We start from the raw sequence: 22,719 nt of genomic DNA on the forward strand, positions 1-22,719 counted from the left end.
ACTGCATATGTCATATACAGTGCTGCAGACCTTTTATGGCGCCTTTTAAATAAAAGATAATATTAACATAAATGTCCCAGCTTCAGCCACTCTACAGCTATTGTACATCCTTGTTATAGTCCCCATCTAACGCTCTTTTTATTATGTTCAAGCTCAATTACTTTTCTATATACTGTTACCAGTATGCATTAAAAACATAAGCTTAAATGTGCTCTCACATTATGGAAACAGGAGGCACCTTTCCAAAAAATATCATATTTCAGTCAGAACATGACAACTCTTAATTAGCTCTATGACAGCATGCTAAGAGAACGTAGCCTTACTATGAGTGTCCTGCATTCATCTCTATAGAATAATTTCAGTGAACTTCATACTTGACTTGATAATTTGATAATTATTTCTTGGAGTACATTTCTAGGGAAACTTGAAAATAAATGCTTCACAAGAAATTGTCATGACCTTTCATCTTGTTTTTCCTCGGTGCTTAAGTGTACTTTGAAATATAGCATATTTATTCGCATTGGGAATATGTTTATATGTATTTCAATTGACTTATTTACTTATCTTGATCTAAAAGGTGCATTATTTTACAGTATTATAGTCTAAGATTTTTTTTTTAATGAAATCTAAGTTATTACAAATTTATTCATCTAGGTCACTTGTGGACTTTCTCCACAACAAGGTGAAAGTAGTAAAAGTCACAGAATTATATTGTGTTTAATGTCCCAAGAAATCATTGTGACAATTATTACATAAGGGGCCGTACTCATTAAGCTACATAAATGCAGATATGTGCCGTATTTTGCGTAACATCGCTATGTGCATGCCCAGAAACGGACCGTACACCAGTGGATGTAATGGGGAGGGGAATGGAGTATGCATGTAGTCAATGTACAGTCGGGGCGTTGCAAGCTCAAGCGCACGCAGTAGCACCCGTTTCAAGCTCTGGACATCTCATGTGTTTTTCTGTCGTTTCACTTGCACCAGCTACAGGTCGAGTGTAGCTGCCGATTACTAGTGATGACGGTCATGTATGCATGCTAGAACATGTATTTGCAATCAGGAAACTGTAAAAATTAACTTTATGTACAGTATACATTCATATTATCCTCATAAATGGGGAACTAATAAAAAAAAGTTTTAATTTTTTTTTCCACTAATGACTATATTAATAACAGGTGACATTAATAGTTTCTTCTGTGCGTTCTTTTGTTACTCTATATTCCAAATGTGTATACGTACCCTGCAGTGTTTTGCCTTTTAGAGTAGACCTGCATTCCACAAGAAATCTATCTTTACAACCGCTCCATGTTGAATATGGATGTGTGTTTTTAAAAACGCCCAATAGGTTTGTTTTGCTTACCTTAATGAATCAGGCCTAAGGTGTCTAGTATTAGGACCGTTAGGAACAAGCAAGATCTACTCTCAATATAAACATTCAATATGCAATAATCTAGTAGAATATAGGTTTTGGTGATCGTAATAAAAGTTCATGCCAAAGCCTTCTAAGCAAACCTCTTCCCTGTCCAATGAAGAACAGCTGCTACTCTAGTTGGGATCAATAGATCAGGTAATAAACCACCACCTAGGTGCTGATTCACATAGATAATATGTTGCAATGGAGAATGTTTGGTAAAGGACAGAAAGCCGAAGTTATAAATGTAGACAATTATATTGTACATTTAAACATGTACAGTTAATAGATTAATTACACTTTAGGAAAATTCTTCTGCTGTCCCACAGACAACTGGATGACTCTTGTCTTAAATTGTAATCAATTAACTATAAGTGTATAAATGTACTATAATTGGCTACATTTATAACTGCATTTGATATATGCAGACATTCTGCCCTTTACATATAGCTTTTCATTGCAATATACAATTATTACATAAGACAACATGTGCTTGAAAATGGGATCTAGATGTAAATGTATGTGAAGTATGCTTATTTCTGAACCAATTTATTTGTCTTGTCACTACTAACAAGGTCACTATTCATTACATTTCCTTTCTTTCTCTCTTTTACTCTTTCTCTCTCTCTTTCTCTCTTTCTTTCTCTCTCTCTTTCTCTCTTTCTTTCTCTCTCTCTCTCTTTTATTTTCTGTTTTCTATTATTTTTGTTCTGTTTCCTTTTTTCTTTGCATGTATTTATCACATTATTTTTTTAGCGGTTAGTATTTAGTTGATTTAGTTTTTGTATTTAGTTGATTTAGTTTTATTATTGAGCCTTTAGTTAGTATTTAGTTGATTTAGTTTTTGTATTTAGTTGATTTAGTTTTATTATTTAGCCTTTAGTTAGTATTTAGTTAGTATTTAGTTGATGTCTTATCACACTGGGAATATTGTTTGGTGTGGAAGATCACACTTTACCCTTTTATGAACACCTAACTGTACCTTCAAATGTATATACCATTATGTTTAAGTGTCAAGGTTTGAAGATGCCTTTTTACCATTTTATTAATAATAACTTATTCCTAGTGGCTTGATTTGCTTTATTCCATATCCACTTAGTCAACTAATTGTTTGCTCTCATACCTATGATTTAGCTGCCAACACTGGCTCCAAAAACTGGAAAACCATGCCCACTTTTGTAAATGAGGTGACAGATCTATGTACATAACATAATTTCCACAATGCAACCATCATGGTACAATCAATACTATAGAACTAACTTAGGACTGATTGACTCATTAATAATGGTGAAAATGGTGCAATCAATAGTTTATAAGCAACATAAGAACAATTATCTCATTAAAAATGGTAGCCCCATACTATGTATTTGATAACAAAAGTACCAGAGCCACCAATTGTTTGGTAGCGTAGGTTTTCAGAGGATCTTCTTTTTCACATTTTGGTTGCTTTTGTTAGGTTAGCCAACTAAGCAGAATTCTTCAGGTTAACATTGTTTGTATATATCTACAGTACATAGTTCATATGCGCATAGAAGCGTTTGGTGGAGTCTAGATAAACCCCTGACACTGTGTCACTGACTAACTACTGTTATTAGTGATATAAAATCCTAACCATTGATGTTAGTTTGTATATCTATCCATGTCCATTTGTTTTGATAGATTGGTATATGTGATGGCGATTTAGTCTGATATCGAAACAGAGAATTAGTGAACAATAAAGGTATATGAAGAATAATGGGAGGAATGTGGCAATATATCTGAGGTGACAATAAATTAATAAAATTTAATTGCAACTTGAGAGGCACCACACCTATCCTCCGTCCCATAAGACAAACCGGCTCTTACAATGGGTTATTTTTTTTATTAACACTTAATTTTTCTGTATATTTTCACTTTATGTACTTAATTATTTTTAATTATTCATTTTAATATTTCACCATTTTTCTGCCTGGTCGTGTAATTTTAAAGTAAGACAATAAAAGTTAATTTTTAATATATTAGTAGACTGGAATGGTCTCTGTTCTCCAACTCTGGTGTTTGTGTGATCTGGTTTAAATATGTTAGAAGAGCACCCCTCAATGTGTATTGTGGTATAATGCCCTAATATTAATTAATGAGGAAAGTCCTTTTCCTGGTTCAAAATTATTTCCTTTTTTTCACTTATTTTTCTGTAAACACTGGTTTTAAAAACATAGGTAGCCTATCATTATCATTTTTTTTTATAGTGCCACCACTTCTACTGCCCCATTGGAGCTTACAGTCTAAGGGTCTGAGTCATTAAGGAGAGCAAAGCATAAAAAAGGAGTAACATTTGCAACTGGGCAAAACCATGTTGCATTGGAGGGGGAGGTAAATTTAAAATGTGAGGACATATTTATAGTTGGTGTAGGACATGTCCTAGATCCACTTTAAATTTCAGTGTAACTATAAACCTCGCAAGTATTTGTGTGCTAGATGAAAAAACTGCCATTATTTAATTTATGTGCAAAATAATAAACTAATTTGCACCCCTTGAACTGTAGCATGGTTTGTCCCAGAGAACATTTACTCCTTTTTTGACTTAATGACTCAGGCCCTAAGTGTTAAATGTCAGTAGCCAATTAACCTACCAGTTTTTGGAGAGTGGGAGGAAACCGGAGCCCACGAGGGAAACTCACAGAAGCACAGGGAGACTATACAAACTCCAGATAAGGCTGTGGTTGGGAATTAAACTCGTGACCCCCCAGCGCTGAGGCAGCAGTGCTAACCACTTCGCCATTGTGCTGCCCATATAACCTATGTTGTTGTATATGCATTGGAGCAACATCTCCCATGTTTTGTACTTTCTACTTTTAGGAGTTATGTGAAATATATATAGGAGTCAAATTAGTAGGATCATTGAACAAACATTGATAAGGTTAAACTAATGAGGGCATAGGACAAATGTGTAGGCTATACGTTTTGATAACATTTTCACATGTTCAAGACATGATTCTTTCAGTTCCACCTTCAAACATATGCACATATCAGATATGCTGTGGACCATGAACTTGCAGAATATCACTGTGCACCTCTGTGTGCGAACTCTAAGCAGCTGTGAATATATAGATACACTCACAGTCATAACTTAAAATTTTACCGTCTGAGGCAAGAAAGAAATACTAAATAAATGATAACAAAAATCTGATTGGTATAGGCAATGTCATCACTTTTTCTAACTGGCAGCTTGATAAATTTACCCCTAAATGTAGAAAAATCTGAAGGAGCGCAAAAGTGGAAACGAGTCATCATCTAACCTCCAACCACTTCAGGAGCACCTTTTTCATTAAGTTAAATTTTTCCTATTTTCTTCTAAAATACTTGGCTTATGTTAAAAGCGTTTTGTCGCTATCCAATAACGATTGTTGAATCTCGATTTGTGTTTTCAACGCACAAATATTTATTCTCAAAAAGTAGCATAATAATTTAAGCGAAATAATAATAAGTACAGCCGTTACTTATCGCAGGCGCTCTGGATCCAGCGTACAGTCATTCAATCCTGAAGTCTGTGGACAAGAAGTCTGTTCACTGGATGTGAGGCTCATGCTTATATGCAAACAGAAATACAGTAAAACAATGAAGATGATGTGGCTTGCTTCTATTGGTCCAGGTTTAAGGAAGGTCCAGGGGGTTGTAGATCATAGGCTGGTTTAATCTAAGGAATCCAAAGGTGGGGGTAATCTCTCCAGGGGATGAGCTCTGTTCTTCCCGCCATAACTCCAATTACAACCAGTCCATTAGCATTTTACAGTCAGAATCATATTAAAGGTTTATTCCCTAATATCAATAACTAGAGTATGCAATGTGCTATCTCTTCGCCGAATGCACCGGACAGCTGCTGATGTAAAGGGGATTAATATGATATCAAACATGACACATTTCCTTCAACCTGAACTATAGGTTTCCCTAGTATGCATATAACTTATGATATTAAACATGAATTCTACTATATTTCGACATAAATGACTATGTGTTGCAACTACAATTAATGTGTACTATTTACAAATGTTTATGTTTGTGTGAATGTGTGTAAAAGTGTAGAAACTGTTTATTGCCACGTGTTGCGGCTGGATACGCCCTTCCACGCCATAGCGTGCTCTACGCATAATTTCAGACAAAGACAATCAAGTTTGCTCGATATTAATTGAAATTACTTTATCCAATTTACTGACTTCGACAGCTCCACCCTTTGATAGTACACCAAGCTATCACATAACCGTTTCAAGTTCAGGACTATACAATATTCCTTCACAGACCAAGATCTCGGTATCTCTCACCACCCTTTCAGTCTCGTTTTCAGTGTTTCTCCCAGGAGACTGTTTTCCACACTTCAACACAGTAGGAACACATTTGACACACAAACCAATTGCTAAGATGACACCAAGTAAAAGGAGAAGGAGCTTACCTACACTAGCAACCATTTCCTGTACCCTCTCACCTAGACTGCAGAACCATTTTACAGGGTTCAACCACGAGAACCAACCTGCCACCTTTTCCCCGACATCAAATAACGAAGAATTATGATTCCTTCGAAATTCCCATTTCAGTTGCAGAATTTCGTCCATATTCCGGTCTATAACCTCTTTGGGGTCATCTGTATTATTGGTGATGTGTGTGCAACACTTGACACTAAACTGGGTAGCCAAAGTCACACAGTATCTACCAGTAATAGAGGTAAGATAATTCAGTACCAACCTATGTTGCACCAACTCCTTCTTGTACGCTTGTAGCTCCCTTCCAGTATGCCTGAAAGTGTCATCATACATCTCAGTGATATTATCTATCAATTTAGCTAGGTCTTGAATATATTTAAAATGTAACGTTCCCCAAGCTGTCCTGGTGAGGTCTAGAGCAACCATAACTTGAAAACCAGCAGTTTCACTAATCAATTTTGTAGCTATGGGCTCCTCACCAAGAATCTGATTTCTCTTGTCACGGTGTTCATACTGTGTGTGTATGTATGGTGGTGATGTAGTCTTGTGAATATCAACCATTTCTTCATGAGTAATAGTCATGATTTCCGGAACCAGTTTAGTTAAGAAACACAAACCCTTGGAACTCGGAGTCACCCAGGAATAAGCTTTTCTCCCACAAACAAAGTACACATCATCAAGGAGAACATAAGGAACAGTATGCCCATTAATTATATCACATAAGGTTTTGACAAAACTACCCATGCCTAGTGTCTCCATTTGTTCAAGACACGTGTCAGCATGGATGACATTCTTACAATTACCTATAGAGACCTTTCCAATGGATACTTTCTTATGTTTAGTTACACGCCCTAATTTGTGGTGCCCATCAACAGTCCTGCTTATTGGTGACCTTGCAAGTCTCCCTCCAACATGAGTGTGGCGAGCCATTGTCTGATCTGATAGGTTAGCTTCCCAATTCTCCAGACGCTTTTCATGAGAGATGTTTAGGCACAGTAAAGATCTGTATAAGGAGTATTGTTGAAGCTTTAGACTAGGGGACCTAGTGTTACTGTACCTCCCTTCTATGGGCCTCCCTCCCCTCAATTCGACTACCTCAGAGATGTTTAGTGGGAACGGCACTAGTCCTACTTTATGCTGTCCCTGAGGCACGTGTGAGCACACCCAGCACTCAGTTTGATTTAGAACCTTACCCACTAAGGAGTGATAATCCTCCAGAGGATGCCCGCCCATGTCCAGGGTACTGGTGGACTGGCATCGCTGGATGCACTTCTCTTCAACTAAGGAGTCACAGAACTAACAAATGCAATACTCATCAGACAATAGCCCCTCACACTGTCTCCGAGTTCCCGAGCTAGCAGACCTTTTCATAACCCCTGGACCAAGCTTGATAATGGGCTGCTCTGGGTATTCTACTAACTCCATCTCATCCGTATCACTACCAGAACCTGCCTCTGTCCTCCATCCTCCTTCGCAAAAATCGAGTGTCCTAGAAAAAGTAAAAACAAGGAAAATCCTGGAACAAAAGAAAAACAAAAACCGCCACTCCATCGCTGGAAAAGATAGTTCTGAGGCAACGTCTCTGGTTTAGGTGTCTTGACTGCAGTCTTTAGGTCTCCCGGAACAGGTTTACGAGTGACAGATCAGTGTCGTCGGTCTCAGCTTTATCTCGCACTTTCTCCGGGTTCCTGACTTTCCTACAGTGGGTGGAATGGACTCTCTGCAACCTTCAGTGATGTAGTACTGGTCAGCAGCACTTGGTACGGGCCTTCCCAACGGTCTGTTAAACAACCTGAGTGTAAGAAATTGCGGATCATAATATAGTCCCCAGGCTCAACATCATGACAGTTCGTTTCTGGCATACCAGGTGACAGTATTTTGATTTTTTGTTGTTGTTGTTTTAGCTGTCTGCTCATTTTTTTAAGATATTGCACAGTCACTTCATTATTACATTTTAAGTCGTCTTGCGGACTCACGATCAAATGAGGTTGTCGGCCGAACAGTATCTCAAAGGGGTACAGATTAAGAGGAGGTCTAGGAGTGGTTCGGATGCTATGGAGGGCTAGTGGCAAAGCTTCAGGCCACGCTAACCCAGTTTCAGCCATTACCTTACCAAGCTTGTTCTTAATAGTACCATTTACTATTTCCACCTTACCACTGGCTTGTGGTCGGTAAGGGGTGTGAAGTCTGCTACTGTTTCCCATGAGTTTACACATATTTTGGAATATATCACCAGTAAAGTGGGTAGCCCTATCACTTTCGATAATTCTAGGGATACCGAACCTACACACAAAATCTTGTACAATTTTCTTTGCAGTGAACACAGCAGTATTAGTGGCTGCCGGATATGCTTCTACCCAACCGGAAAACACATCAATACATACTAACACATACTTTAGATTCCTGCAAGGTGGTAATTGGATATAGTCAATTTGTATTACCTGAAAAGGTCCGTCTGTAGGAGGGATGTTGGAACAGTTTTCACGACATTTTTCCTCAAACAAGTAAGACATGACATTGCTTTCTTACAAGCCTGAGAGGAAAATCCAGGAGCACACAAGTATGCTCTCACCAGTTTGCACATACCTTCTTTAGCCAGGTGAATCAGACCATGTGCTGCTTCAGCCAGACTTGGATAGTATGTTCGGGGAGCTACAGGCTTACCTTGTCCATCCCTCCAGAGTCCTGAGGACTCTTGACCACTTCCCTTCGCTTTCCAGACCGCACTTTGCTGCAGGGAAGACAAATCTTGCATTTCAATTAATTTCTGCATGTCTAATACCTGAAAAACCATTATAGTCTCGGTCGATACAGTCATAGATTGCCCTGCCGCCCATATAGCAGCTTTGTCTGCCCTGTTGTTGCCCAATGACACCGGGTCTTCTTTAGAGGTATGGGCTTTACACTTTATAACGGCTACTGTCCTGGGTAACTGTATCGCTGTCAGAAGTCCTTTTATGTGTTGTGAGTTTGCCACTGGCGTACCTGCTGCTGTCATAAAGTTTCTAAGATGCCAAAGGGCCCCAAAATCGTGCACTACCCCGAAGGCGTACCTAGAGTCAGTTTATATATTAGCTGATTTACCCTCTGCCAACTCGCAGTCTCTCCTTAATGCTACTAGTTCAGCCACCTGGGCTGAGTGACGTGGACCAAGGGGTTTAGCTTCTACAACATCCTGATCGTCTACAACAGCGTAACCAGTACATAGTTCTGCCGTCTCTGTCTGTCTATGACAACTCCTGTCTGTATAAAACGTAAAATCTACATTTTCTAAGAGGGTGTCATGTATGTCGGGCCTGGCAGTAAAGGTCTGGTTCAGGTATTCCATACAATTATGCGTATCAGTACTCTTGCCAAACTCATCATCACCCAGGGTCTCCTCACCTCCCACCCTTTGTGTCTCTTGAGACACATATGGAAGGTATGTAGCTGGATTTAAGGTGCTACATCGTTTGATGGTGATGTTTGAGGATGCCATCAGAGCTAGTTCCTATTTTGTGAATCTAGCTGAGGAAACATGTCTGGTTTGAGCTGAGTTTAACAGTCATGTGTTGTATGGCCTCAATTCTGTCAGTTGTCAGATGTCTTAGCCCCTGGGTAAGACAGTGCCCTAAGTATTTGACCTTAGTCTGACATGGCTGTAACTTATCCTTTGCCACTTTGTGCCCTGTTTGCGAGAGATGGAGCAACAACAATTTAGTATCATGTAAACATGACATAAAAAAATCAGAGCACAACAACAAATCGTCCACATATTGAATTAAAACAGACCCATTGCTAGGCTGGAAAAGTTTGTAAACAGTCATGTAAGGCTTGAGAGAAAATACTGGGTCTGTCAATGAACCCCTGGGGGAGTCTGGTCCATGTATATTGCACCCCCCGGTAGGAGAATGCAAAAAGGTATTGGCAGTCAGGGTGAAGAGGGACTGAGAAGAAAGCAGAACATAGATCAATGACAGTGAAATGACTAGCAGACGGTGGAATCTGCATGAGGATGACAGCTGGATTAGGCACTACGGGGAATTGACTCTCAACCACTTTATTAATTCCCCTTAAGTCCTGGACTAATCTATAGCCCCTCCCCCCACTCTTCTTCACAGGGAAAATGGGACTATTTGCTGTGCTGGAGGTACGAATTAAAATCCCTTGTTGCAACAGCCTCTCAATAACAGGTTATACCCCTAGTTCCACCTCCGGTGTTAATGGATACTGTGGGATTTTTGGAGCTATCCTACCACTTTTTAGATTTACCATCACATGAGCTACGTTTGCCATTAATCCAGTGTCCTGTCCATCTCTGGTCCATAGGGACCCCGGTATTTCCAGCAACATCCCCTTTACTTGAGATGGACTCTGTTCTATAACAGTAGAGTGCAACATTAACCTTTGAGGGGTGTCTAAGATATCCTGTACCTCATGCACGACCTTCTCTGGTATATCTAAGAACACACCATCTGGGGTACAGTATATGACACATCCCATTTTACATAACAAGTCTCTTCCCAGCAAGTTAGTAGGAGCCGCTGCAGCCAAGAGAAACGAATGCTTGGTATGCAGGGGCCCGATAGTAACTTCAGTGGGCTTAGTTGAAGGATAATGTAACACTCTTCCCGTTACCCCCATAGCTGGAATAGTTTTACTGGTCACCTGTAGATTGAAAGGAGAGGTTATCACAGATCTGTCCGCCCCTGTATCTACAAGAAAAGTTTGTTTCCAAACAGCTATGTCAACTATCATTGTTGGTTCTTCTCTCAGACTCTCTGTTAACCTCACTGGTTGTAGACTACAGGTATGACCTGACCCCTAGCGCTGACTATCGCTTTCCCGCACAGCATTTGTTGCTATAATATGCGCGGGTAGGTGTGAGTCTTCTAGTCTATGTGAATTCTTCCTTGGAGGATATCTATGTGTCCCACCTCTAGGGTTGTATCTGTCCTTTTTACAATCCTTCCTAACATGTCCTTTTTCATTACAGTTGAAACATCTGATCAATCTATGTTTCTTATCATGTGAGTTGTATGCTGGTGGTCGTGTATGCATCCCCTCTAGAGCCTGTATACTCACCGTCATCAACCTATCACTCTTCTCTACCTTTATCCTAAAGATATTTTTATCATGATCCACAGCAGACTCCCTAAGGGAATCTACTGTAATGCCTCTCCAATTAGGTAATGAGGTTTGTACTCTGGTTTTTAAATTTTCCCTAAGACCATCCATTAGTACTCCTACAGCTACTTCCCTGTGATGTGGGTCCTCACCTATGTTTGATATCCCAGTGAACCGTGTTATCGCTGCTATAGCTCTAATAAAGTAATCTGCTGCTGTTTCACTATCTTTCTACTTAATGGTGAAAATTTTACTCCAATTTACTACTACTGGAAAATAGATGGCTAAATGTTTGATAATTTGTTCTATATTCTCTTGATTCACCTCATCTGTCAAGGTATCGTCTCCCTCCAACAAACAATCTTTAATACATTTTTGAATGTTAGTATTGGGAGGAAGACATGCCCTCAACACTACACGCCAATCCTTATTGGTTTATTTGTGTGCATTTCCTAAGTCTTTAACAAACCTCTGACATTTAGCCAACTCTTTTCTAGGATATGGGAATTCAGTCATAATGGAACGTAATTCTGATCTAGTCCAAGGACAATGCATTGTTACATTTCTTAAAGGAACTACACCATCCTTATCCACCTTCCCATTGGGAACTGATATTGTGCGGACTGAATACATACCCACCGGTTCACTATCTTCAGGGTTAGCTACTTCAGTACTTTGAATGTTATCTCTCCTAGTGGTCACACTACTCTCACCTATCTCAGCCATTGCCCCCTTTCCATACTTACGCTGAACCTCTAACATATTAACAACATGGGCAATGGCTGCAATTACAGTGGGTTCATCCTCTTCTTCAGAAACACTTGCTTTAAACTGACTTAAAACAGGATATAACTTTGCAATTTCCTTTTTTTCATTTTTAATATCGGCTGTACTTACTCCTCCCGCCACATAGGGTGGTGGGGGCGCGCTTGCGCTGAGTTCTCCACGCTTCTCAATGGCTACTTCCGTTGTGCGCGCGCTTTTCGCCACGCCTACTTTCGCTGTGCACTCGCTGCTCTGCCACGTGTTGCCTTTCATTTGCCACAATTTTAAACAATCATTATGTTTATTTCTCACTTTCGTTGACTTAATGAACCACACTTTATCTTTTACGTTATTTAGTACCTCTGCATTAAAACTCCCTATTGTTGGGAAAGGCCTAACACACTCTTTGGTCATCTCGACCCACGTGTCACAATACGCAGTTGCGTATGCACCATATTTCTTGCACATAAGAAACCGTGCTGAACCAATAGGCCCTTCCTTAGGCAGTACACTGGCCATCTCTAGCGTATGCTTAGCACCCATGTTGAACAGTACCAGTCTATGCAGGCCACACTTCCACAAACAATTTCAACCCTTTGCTACAAACACTCTACCGCTAGAGATCTCTTACTGGCCGTTGACGTATTTGCTCAAGCCGCGTCCACTGGCTTCCTCTCGTACCAAACGAGGACCCCTAACACAGAAAATATCACTGTGGGACCCAAGGGCTATCAGCTCCTCGATACCCTGGCTAAACCACAAAAATCTGTTGAGTTTATTACAACTGGTAGAACAAAGTCGATACAATCAACCAGCCTTTCCAATATAATTCCTCCCCACTGCCTTCCCAAGTCACAATCATGGCTTTCCTTGCAGTGCGGTCCAATCGCAACGCTTACAAATACTAACTATAAATAAACATTGCGATTACTATTGGGAGCGCGCGCGAAAAACTTCCTTTGTTTTCGCTCCCGGTATACCTGCCCCGTATACCGTCCTTCAGTTGGGCAACCTGCCTCGTCAGACAGCAACTGAGCACATCAACAATAAAACAGTGTATTTACGTTACAAAATCACACACTATATAACCTTTTCTGCGCAGAAAATCAAAAGTTCCCAACAAAAGTAATAATGTCTCAGAGGCTTTCACAAGTTATTACACTATGCACATATAATAATTATCAAAACGATTGTTTAACCACGTGGCAAATCTACCGGAAGTTCACATACGCTAAGCAGGAAGTACACATACGCTATGCAATACAAATATCAAAATGCAATATGACAGAAAAAGAAACAGTTTTCTCTTTTGTCCCTAGATTCTAGTTAGCGCACCTTCAGATTATACAAAACGGACATTCGGTTTCACAACACAGAGTAAAATTCAGGTTTTGAACACATTGCGTTCTTACCCGTATATGACGCGTCTCCACCCTTTGTTGCAGAACAGTAATCCGTTGATCTTGCGTATCTTCCGGCAACGAAACCTCCTCCGCGAGCCCCCAAATTGTTAAGAGCGTTTTGTCGCTATCCAATAACGATTGTCGAATCTTGATTTGTGTTTCCAATGCACAAATATTTATTCTCAAAAAGTAGCAGAGTAATTCAAGCGAAATAATAATAAGTACAGCCGTTACTTATCGCAGGCGCTCTGGATCCAGCGAACAGTCATTCAATCCTGAAGTCTGTGGACAAGAAGTCTGTTCACTGGATGTGAGGCTCATGCTTACATGCAAACAGAAATACAGTAAAACAATGAAGATGATGTGGCTTGCTTCTATTGGTCCAGGTTTAAGGAAGGTCCAGGGGTTGTAGATCATAGGCTGGTTTAATCGAAGGAATCCAAAGGTGTCGGTCATCTCTCCAGGGGATGAGCTCTGTTCTTCCCGCCATAACTCCAATTACAACCAGTCCATTAGCATTTTACAGTCAGAATCATATTAAAGGTTTATTCCCTAATATCAATAACTAGAGTATGCAATGTGCGATCTCTTCGCCGAATGCACCGGACAGCTGCTGATGTAAAGGGGATTAATATGATATCAAACATGACACATTTCCTTCAACCTGAACCATAGGTTTCACTAGTATGCATATAACTTATGATATTAAACATGAATTCTACTATATTTCGACATAAATGACTATGTGTTGCAACTACAATTAATGTGTACTATTTACAAATGTTTATGTTTGTGTGAATGTGTGTAACAGTGTACAAACTGTTTATTGCCACATGTTGCGGCTGGATACGCCCTTCCACGCCGTAGCGTGCTCTACGCATAATTTCAGACAAAGACAATCAAGTTTGCTCAATATTAATTGAAATGACTTTATCCAATTTGCTGACTTCGACACTTGTTTATGGCTTAAATTAAGCACAAGAGTAATGGGACATCAAATGCAAGTGTCACTTTTATGTGTTTCAAGTGTTGTTTTTCATTAAGCAAAGTGCAACCAGAAATACGCCTCTCCACCCAAGTACAACTCAAAACCTCAAAATGAGTCACATTACAAAACTAGCATGAGAGCTCTACCAGCTCAGAGAATGTGAAAACATCAATTCCTTTCACAGAGTGCAAATATCCCTGATCAACTACACACAGCAAAGAACAACCTTAACATGCACCCTCTTCTCCCCTATATCATTTTAGTAATCTCGCTCTACAAACTTTTTACCAAAAAGCACCTTAACTTTGCTTACATGACCCTATTGATTGGTGCAAACTTCTGCTCCTCTGCAAATTCTGACATTGTGCTCTGTAATCTGATACCTATTAGCAGAAATATATGCACCTTTATGCAAATTAAGGTGCACAACGCTTTCATAGAGGATTTTGATCTGTGCTTGGCCGTGTCGTGCTTTGTAAATGAGGCCCTGTGTATTGTCAATGGTTGTCTAATAGGTGACATTTGGGAATCTTCTCTTGATTTAAGTGGAAATAATTATCAATCCAAAAGTAAACATCTCTCATTTGTTGTTGATCATTACTGGATTTGTGATAAAAAACATGCTACCCTTACAGTCCATCCATTCACCAAACTGTTTTCATTTGAAAGGTATTGAGATGAATCTGAATGCGAGTAGTGGGGAAGATGCTGCAATTCCAGACACTCAAGATACTAATGCAAATAATCAAGACAACCAGCCATCAAGCACTTTATCCACCTGCCTACCTTGTGAGAATGGAAATTCTGTAACTACCGGTGAGTTCACTCAAACTTAAACATAAACTTAAAGGAAACTAGAAAGCAGTACACTCATAACTGTTTTTTTTGTGAGTGTAAATTGAAGTACATAGTAGATCACTTCCATGTGATGGTAGACGGTCAATGGAGGACACATTCACTTTCAAGAGACAGAGCGGGCAACATCCAAACAACTCCATGTGTTACTACCACACCAGAGTGCAAGTGTAATTGGGTATGGGGTCAGTGGCATTTCCATGCTACTTACATGGTTACTAGTGTAAAAACAATACTGGTAAAAGCATCATTTTTGGTGGAGGTGGGTAGACAGCCTAATGGTCTCAAGAAAGTGATACCACTGTAATAATATATGAGAAGTCACAAGTGCAGTGCTTTTATGCAGGTCATGGAAGTCTGACTACTAATTTCATATTCTACATAAGGGGATATATTATTCCTGATAATTCACGATTACATTTGAAACCAATCACACTGATTGTATAAGAGGATCCTTATATCCAGATGTGCTTTACCTGCACTGACTGACCTATACATTCTACCATGGAACACTTTCAAAATCAGTCATGTGACACAAGTGACATCACTGCTCACCAAATATAAGCATATATTTTACAAGTAATTTTACATACAGGCATGTAACTAGACATTTGTAGGACCCATATTAAAATTTTGTAATCCCCCCTCCCAAGGCAAAGTCTGACTGAGGCATGAAGGGCCCTGTCCTGGATAAACCAATGGTAGTACACGCTGCCACAAAGCTGGAGGAGGTGTGACCAGCATATACAGAGAATATAGAATATATAGAATAAAATGATTCTTTTCAGGGAAGACTGCAAATAGGTGTAAGAAAAACAAGAAAAAATTTCCACCATGGAAATGTAAAAGAGCTACTATAATAATAATAATGTCATCCTTTACAACACTTAAAATCTTGAAATTGGGACAAAATAAGCCACACCCCATTCAATCCACACACCCCCACACACAAATGTACATGTTTAAGTAAAGCTCCACCCACATATGGTTAGTCCCACCCCCGATGCATCCTGCAAGTCGGGTTGTCCTGCCAAAATCAGGACTATCGGGAGGTGTGTATGAGTTAAGCTATAAACATGCTGTGTAACCTTTTCATTCAATTTCTCTTGCATCCTGCTGACATCAGTGCTGCTGCTGGATTGAGGCCAGTCTGATCTAGTGTCCTTTTGAGGTTTACATGCCAGGTCCTGAAGCCTTCTAGGTGCTTTGTTGGTAGCTGCCTGCTCCAGGCTCCATGATGTTCCTTATTGGTATAACAACATAAAATACAGTAGGTTTGCAAACATTCTCTACTGTCTTCCTGCATTACATTATTAAATGTCATAATCCTCAGAATGATCATATTTCAGAAAGTAGTTGCACTTAATATGAACCTCATACCCCATGAGTTCACAGAAATGTATTATAATTATCTAATTTAGAACAAGCTCAGACAATGTATGGCTTTACAACTATTGTGGAATTACAAGTGCCAGAATGCCTTGCCAATGTATGCTGAATCTTGTTGTTCTACAAAAGCAAATGAGCCACAGGAAGCCTAAACCTGCACTGAACTGCGCTATATCCCACTGTTAATCCATCTCAGTCTCCCCCTTCTGCTTGTAGTGGATTGCATAGATATCATTGAAGGAACTTTGATATCTAGATCACCTCATGCCCAGTTACCATTTAATAATTTTGCAGGTGTCCAAACTGGGGCTCGTGTACCTGAACCCTAAGGGAATATTATATCACTTTAAGAGTGCCGTTCACTCTACACTATCAAAATTTTAAAAAAAATCACGTAGGAGACTTCACCTAAGTGTGTAGAAAACATCTGTCATAATATCTGCAATATATGTGCTGGTGATTATCACTAGATAAATGCTCTGTTGAAGATCTAGTATTTAGGTGATCATTTGGGTGGAAGTATTTGGTTATTTTTATATAAATAGTAAAAGATAGTAATGACACAAAAAAAAAAAGGATGCTTGTAGGTTACCTGTAATGCTTATAAAATCGAATATCAAAATGAGTATGTCACTGATGATGTTATGTTTACCTTAACAAAGGTTTCTGTATGTACCTAGTTGTGATAGTGATAGCAAAGTGTTTACCCAAGTGTGTGCAAAGGAAAATTTCAGAATGTAATCAACAGTTTAATTTATCTTTCCGAATTGCATTGGCTCTGACTTAAAGTCACTTATCTGTGTTGACGCACTTCAATGAACTTTTGAGCACATGGAAACTTTACGTATTTTGATAATGCGTCTTATCTAGGTTCCATTCATAGAGAGAGACAGATGGATCACTGATGCTGTGGCCTTAAATCTAGGATTTACATTGATATGAAAGACCATGAATTGTAGTTAGCATAAATTGCTTTGACGTCTTTGAACACTGCAATGCCCAACTCAGTATTGTTCACAGAATACTGCACACGTAGTTGTTATATTGCATGTATCTCGGCAATGAAAATAGAACAGACAATAATTTAACATGTTTAATAGTGTAATTCCATAGCAAACTATCCTAAGGGATATACTTATTAATTATAATGTGTGTTAATTCTAAAATAAAAATAAAGCAATAAACTATGTCATAGGCATAGGCCAGTCTTTAGCTTTAGTATTTCATTACCTCTGTAAAGCTTTCTTTTGTGTGGTTATTTTCAAAATGATTATATTAAATGTGTCCATATATTAAATATGAAATTATAAGAACTGACAGTCAGTGTATGTGTGCTATTAATATGTATCCTTCTAAATAATTTAACAATCTGTAGATGTGGGTAGGGTTTGGGATTATCATATCATGGTCTAATTTTTCCTATTTTCAGTTGGCAATATGGTTAGGTATGTGCAGTATATACAGTAGGTCATACTTGCCAACTTTCTAAAGTTGGCTTCCGGGAGCTTGCCGGGGGAGGTGGGCGTGATGGGGGGGCAGGGCTCCAAAATTCGCATAATTTTGGACCCGCCCCCATGATGTAATGACGCAAACGTGTCATTTTACAGCAGGGGGCGGGGCAGAATGCAGCGATTCCCGGTGAATTGCGGCGTTTTGGACCTAATTCTGCCCACTTCACTAGGAAGTGGGCAGATACCGGAGATTGCCACACTCTCCTGGGAGTCCGTGAGACTCATGCGGGAGTCTCCCTTGGCAAGTATGCAGTAGGTCCTGACCTGTAACAGTCGTTAATCACACTTCCCTTTAATACTTACCCAGAAAGAGCACTTCTGTAATGCTAGAAATGGCTGTGCATCTTTCACCCTGTGCATGCTATGTATGTATCAATCTCTGTGTGGCCATGTTATTGACGGGATGGAGCAGGTGTTTTTTTTTTTATTCTTCTACTTGTATTGACCTTTTAAATTAAATATAGTGTAGAGACCCAAAACTGTAATTTTTTGCATTTTAAATGTCTTCCTATATTTGAATGTTTGCTAGATGCCCTGTCTAGTAGATTATATTTAACAGTATCCAGAAACTAAACATTCTCTCCTATCTTGTCGCAGGTGTGGCTGCTGTTTGACTATATGGATTTCCCCATATCAGTGGGTTTAAATTGCACAGTGCAAATTACATTTAGCACTATAAAATTATAAAACTGCTGACATCAGAGAATGAGACCGCAATGGTCCAGGCACTTGAGTGTAGGGATGTGCACCGGCGACTTTTGAGGTCTCGTGTTTTGTGTTTTGGATCCGGATTTTCGTTATTTTTGAGGTTCGGATTTGTCTCGCAAAACACTTGACGAAAGGTCTCGGTTCGGATTTAAGGTTTTGGATTCGGATTTTTTTGCAAAAAAACATAAAAAGTTTAAAAATCAAGTTTTTGGGCTTATTTTCACTCCTAGGCTATTATTAACCTCAATAACATTCAATAACAAGCATTTCCACTAATTTACAGTGTATTCTGAACACCTCACAATATAGTTATTAGTCCAAAACGTTGCAACAAGGTATCTTTCTGGACTGCGTAGAGGAGTGGGTCACCACAATATATATTAAAAACCCTGAACTTTTATGATTCGCACCAATAAATGTACCTGGACTGCGTAGAGGAGTGGGTCACCACAATATATATTAAAAACCCTGAACTTTTATGATTCGCACCAATAAATGTACCTGGACTGCGTAGAGGAGTGGGTCACCACAATATCTTAAAAACCCAGAACTTTTATGAATCGCACCAATAAATGTACCTGGACTGCGTAGAGGAGTGGGTCACCACAATATATATTAAAAACCCTGAACTTTTATGATTCGCACCAATAAATGTACCTGGACTGCGTAGAGGAGTGGGTCACCACAATATCTTAAAAACCCAGAACTTTTATGAATCGCACCAATAAATGTACCTGGACTGCGTAGAGGAGTGGGTCACCACAATATATATTAAAAACCCTGAACTTTTATGAATCGCACCAATAAATGTACCTGGACTGCGTAGATGAGTGGGTCACCACAATATATTAAAAACCCTGAATTTTATGAATCGCACCAATAAATGTACCTGGACTGCGTAGAGGAGTGGGTCACCACAATATCTTAAAAACCCTGAACTTTTATGAATCGCACCAATAAATGTACCTTGACTGCGTCAGAGGAGTGGGTCACCACAATATCTTAAAAACCCAGAACTTTTATGAATCGCACCAATAAATGTACCTGGACTGCGTAGAGGAGTGGGTCACCACAATATATATTAAAAACCCTGAACTTTTATGAATCGCACCAATAAATGTACCTGGACTGTGTAGAGGAGTGGGTCACCACAATATATATTAAAAACCCTGAACTTTTATGATTCGCACCAATAAATGTACCTGGACTGCGTAGAGGAGTGGGTCACCACAATATCTTAAAAACCCAGAACTTTTATGAATCGCACCAATAAATGTACCTGGACTGCGTAGAGGAGTGGGTCACCACAATATATATTAAAAACCCTGAACTTTTATGAATCGCACCAATAAATGTACCTGGACTGCGTAGAGGAGTGGGTCACCACAATATATATTAAAAACCCTGAAATTTTATGATTCGCACCAATAAATGTACCTGGACTGCGTAGAGGAGTGGGTCACCACAATATCTTAAAAACCCAGAACTTTTATGAATCGCACCAATAAATGTACCTGGACTGCGTAGAGGAGTGGGTCACCACAATATATATTAAAAACCCTGAACTTTTATGAATCGCACCAATAAATGTACCTGGACTGCGTAGAGGAGTGGGTCACCACAATATATATTAAAAACCCTGAACTTTTATGATTCGCACCAATAAATGTACCTGGACTGCGTAGAGGAGTGGGTCACCACAATATCTTAAAAACCCAGAACTTTTATGAATCGCACCAATAAATGTACCTGGACTGCGTAGAGGAGTGGGTCACCACAATATATATTAAAAACCCTGAACTTTTATGAATCGCACCAATAAATGTACCTGGACTGCGTAGAGGAGTGGGTCACCACAATATATTAAAAACCCTGAACTTTTATGAATCGCACCAATAAATGTACCTGGACTGCGTAGAGGAGTGGGTCACCACAATATCTTAAAAACCCTGAACTTTTATGAATCGCACCAATAAATGTACCTGGACTGCGTAGAGGAGTGGGCACTGGGCACCACAATAAAATATATAAAAAACCTTCAACAGGTCTGCATTACACTACACATACGGCTGCTCCTCCATCCTCTCCATCATATACATGTTGGAGTTTTAGCGTGTGACAACCTCTTGTTTTTGATAATGTCAGTGCATTTTGAATATTTTTCAATTTGCCCCACACCACTGAATGTACTTTATCTATGATACGCATCTATCTATCTTGACTGCGTAGTGTGGTGGCCCCGGTACACAATTTGGTACCGAGGCCACAATATAATTAAAAAACCCTCCACGTGTCAGAATTCCACCAAACAAGTATCTGGACTGCATAGTGGGGTGGCCCCGGTACCCAATTTGATACCGGGGCCACAATACCTCCTCCAAACATGGTACAGACAATTCGTCATTGAGATCCCAGACAGACAGGGTCAAAGTGTTATTGTTTGACTTTGTAAACCCAAAAAACTGTCCCTGTTGCACATAGTCGTGCAATGAAGACTGACTTTTTCATTTAAAGGCACGATCTTTCAAGTGTAGTGTTTGTAAGTCTAAGTCATATTATACTTTTGGTAAAATTGGTTTATTTTGTTCCTCTTTATGGTAATTAGTCATAGAATTAAAGTATGAAATAGAATTAAAGTATGAAATAGAATTAAAGTATGAAATAGAATTAAAGTATGAAATAGAGTGGTATAGAGTTGTAGTGTGGTATAGATAGAGTGGTCCACACAATATAATAATAAAACCCTCAACTGGTCTGAATTCCACCAAACAAGTATCTGGAGTGCGTAGTGTGGTGGCCCCGGTACACAATTTGGTACAGAGGCCACAATATAATTAAAAAATTGGGCATCAACTGTCACCGTTGTTTAATATCTGATACACCTAAATATGGACTGCACAGTGGAGTGGCCCCGGTAGTAAATTTGGTGCCGGGGCCACAATACCTCCATCAACCCTCTAAATCCCACTCCACTGATGGCGGACACCGGGCGCACGTCTAACACCAACATTGCAGTTACAGCCGCAGTTATACGCTTTGCAATAGGGTGACTACTATCGTATTTTGTGGTCATGGCAAACGACTGTTGGACGGTCAATTGTTTTGTGAAAGACTTAGCGGTCTTACGACTTCCCCTCTGGGAAGATGACCGACTAACAGCAGCAACAGCAGCAGTGGCAGTAGTAGGCGTACCGCTGCAGGATTCCTCGGATGAATCCCGTATTGAGGAGGACTCAGTCTGGCTGCTGACTTGGGCTGCAGGACTGAATCTGATGGAGATTGTGGAGGAAGTTGACGAGGAGGGTGTTGCTGGTGTGTATCCAACTGGACCACGGGATTTAGGTGTCCCTGTACCGATGAGGGTCCTAGCCCCAGTTCCTGAACTAACCACTGAACTATGAAGGTTATTCAGGTGACGTATAAGGGAGGATGTTCCTAGGTGGGCAAGATCCTTACCCCTGCTTATTTGAGCTTTACATAAGCTACATATGGCCATACATTGGTTGTCTGGATTTGGATAAAAATAACTCCAGACCGAAGAGGTGCATTTTTTGGTCTTCTGACCAGGCATGACGATGGGCTTTTTCATCCCATGGACATCAGCTGTTTCCCCCCCTGGTGCCTCATTTACAATAACCACATCACCATCCTCATCATCAAGTTCCTCCACAGCGCCAGCTACATCATCAATAGCCTCCTCCCGAGCCACCTCTTCCCGTACAGTGATGGGAAGGTCAGGCTTGACAACCACCAACATCCTTGGACTCGCCTTGTGGATTTGTGATAATTTCTCTTTAGAAGGCAGAGTTGTTTGCTGTTTTGTTGCTGACAGCATAACTCTCTTCAATTTTTTGTAGGGGGGGGAGGAGGAGGAGGGCTAAGATCCGTGGGTGAAGCTGAACCACTAGTCATGAACACGGGCCAGGGCCTAAGCCGTTCCTTGCCACTCCGTGTCGTAAATGGCATATTGGCAACTTTACGTTTCTCCTCAGATGATTTAAAGTTTCTCTTTTTGCTACTTTTTCTTAACTTGGGCTTTTTGGATTTTACATGCCCGGTACTACGAGATTGGGCATCGGGCTTGGAAAACGACGTTGATGGCATTTCATCGTCTATGTCATGACTAGTG

General features: G+C 39.9%; 1 protein-coding gene across 1 annotated transcript in view; it reads left to right on the plus strand.

Annotated features, from left to right (window-relative positions):
• MYO16 (myosin XVI) overlaps positions 1–22,719 on the plus strand; it is a 234,011-nt gene that overhangs the window by 192,630 nt on the left and 18,662 nt on the right. Inside the window, exon 32 of the mRNA XM_075200000.1 lies at positions 14,797–14,943. Within this exon, the coding sequence (XP_075056101.1) occupies positions 14,797–14,943 (147 nt within the window). The remainder of the gene's footprint in view (positions 1–14,796; positions 14,944–22,719) is intronic.

Source organism: Mixophyes fleayi, chromosome 2 (assembly GCF_038048845.1).
Source record: "Mixophyes fleayi isolate aMixFle1 chromosome 2, aMixFle1.hap1, whole genome shotgun sequence".
NCBI lineage: Eukaryota > Metazoa > Chordata > Amphibia > Anura > Limnodynastidae > Mixophyes > Mixophyes fleayi.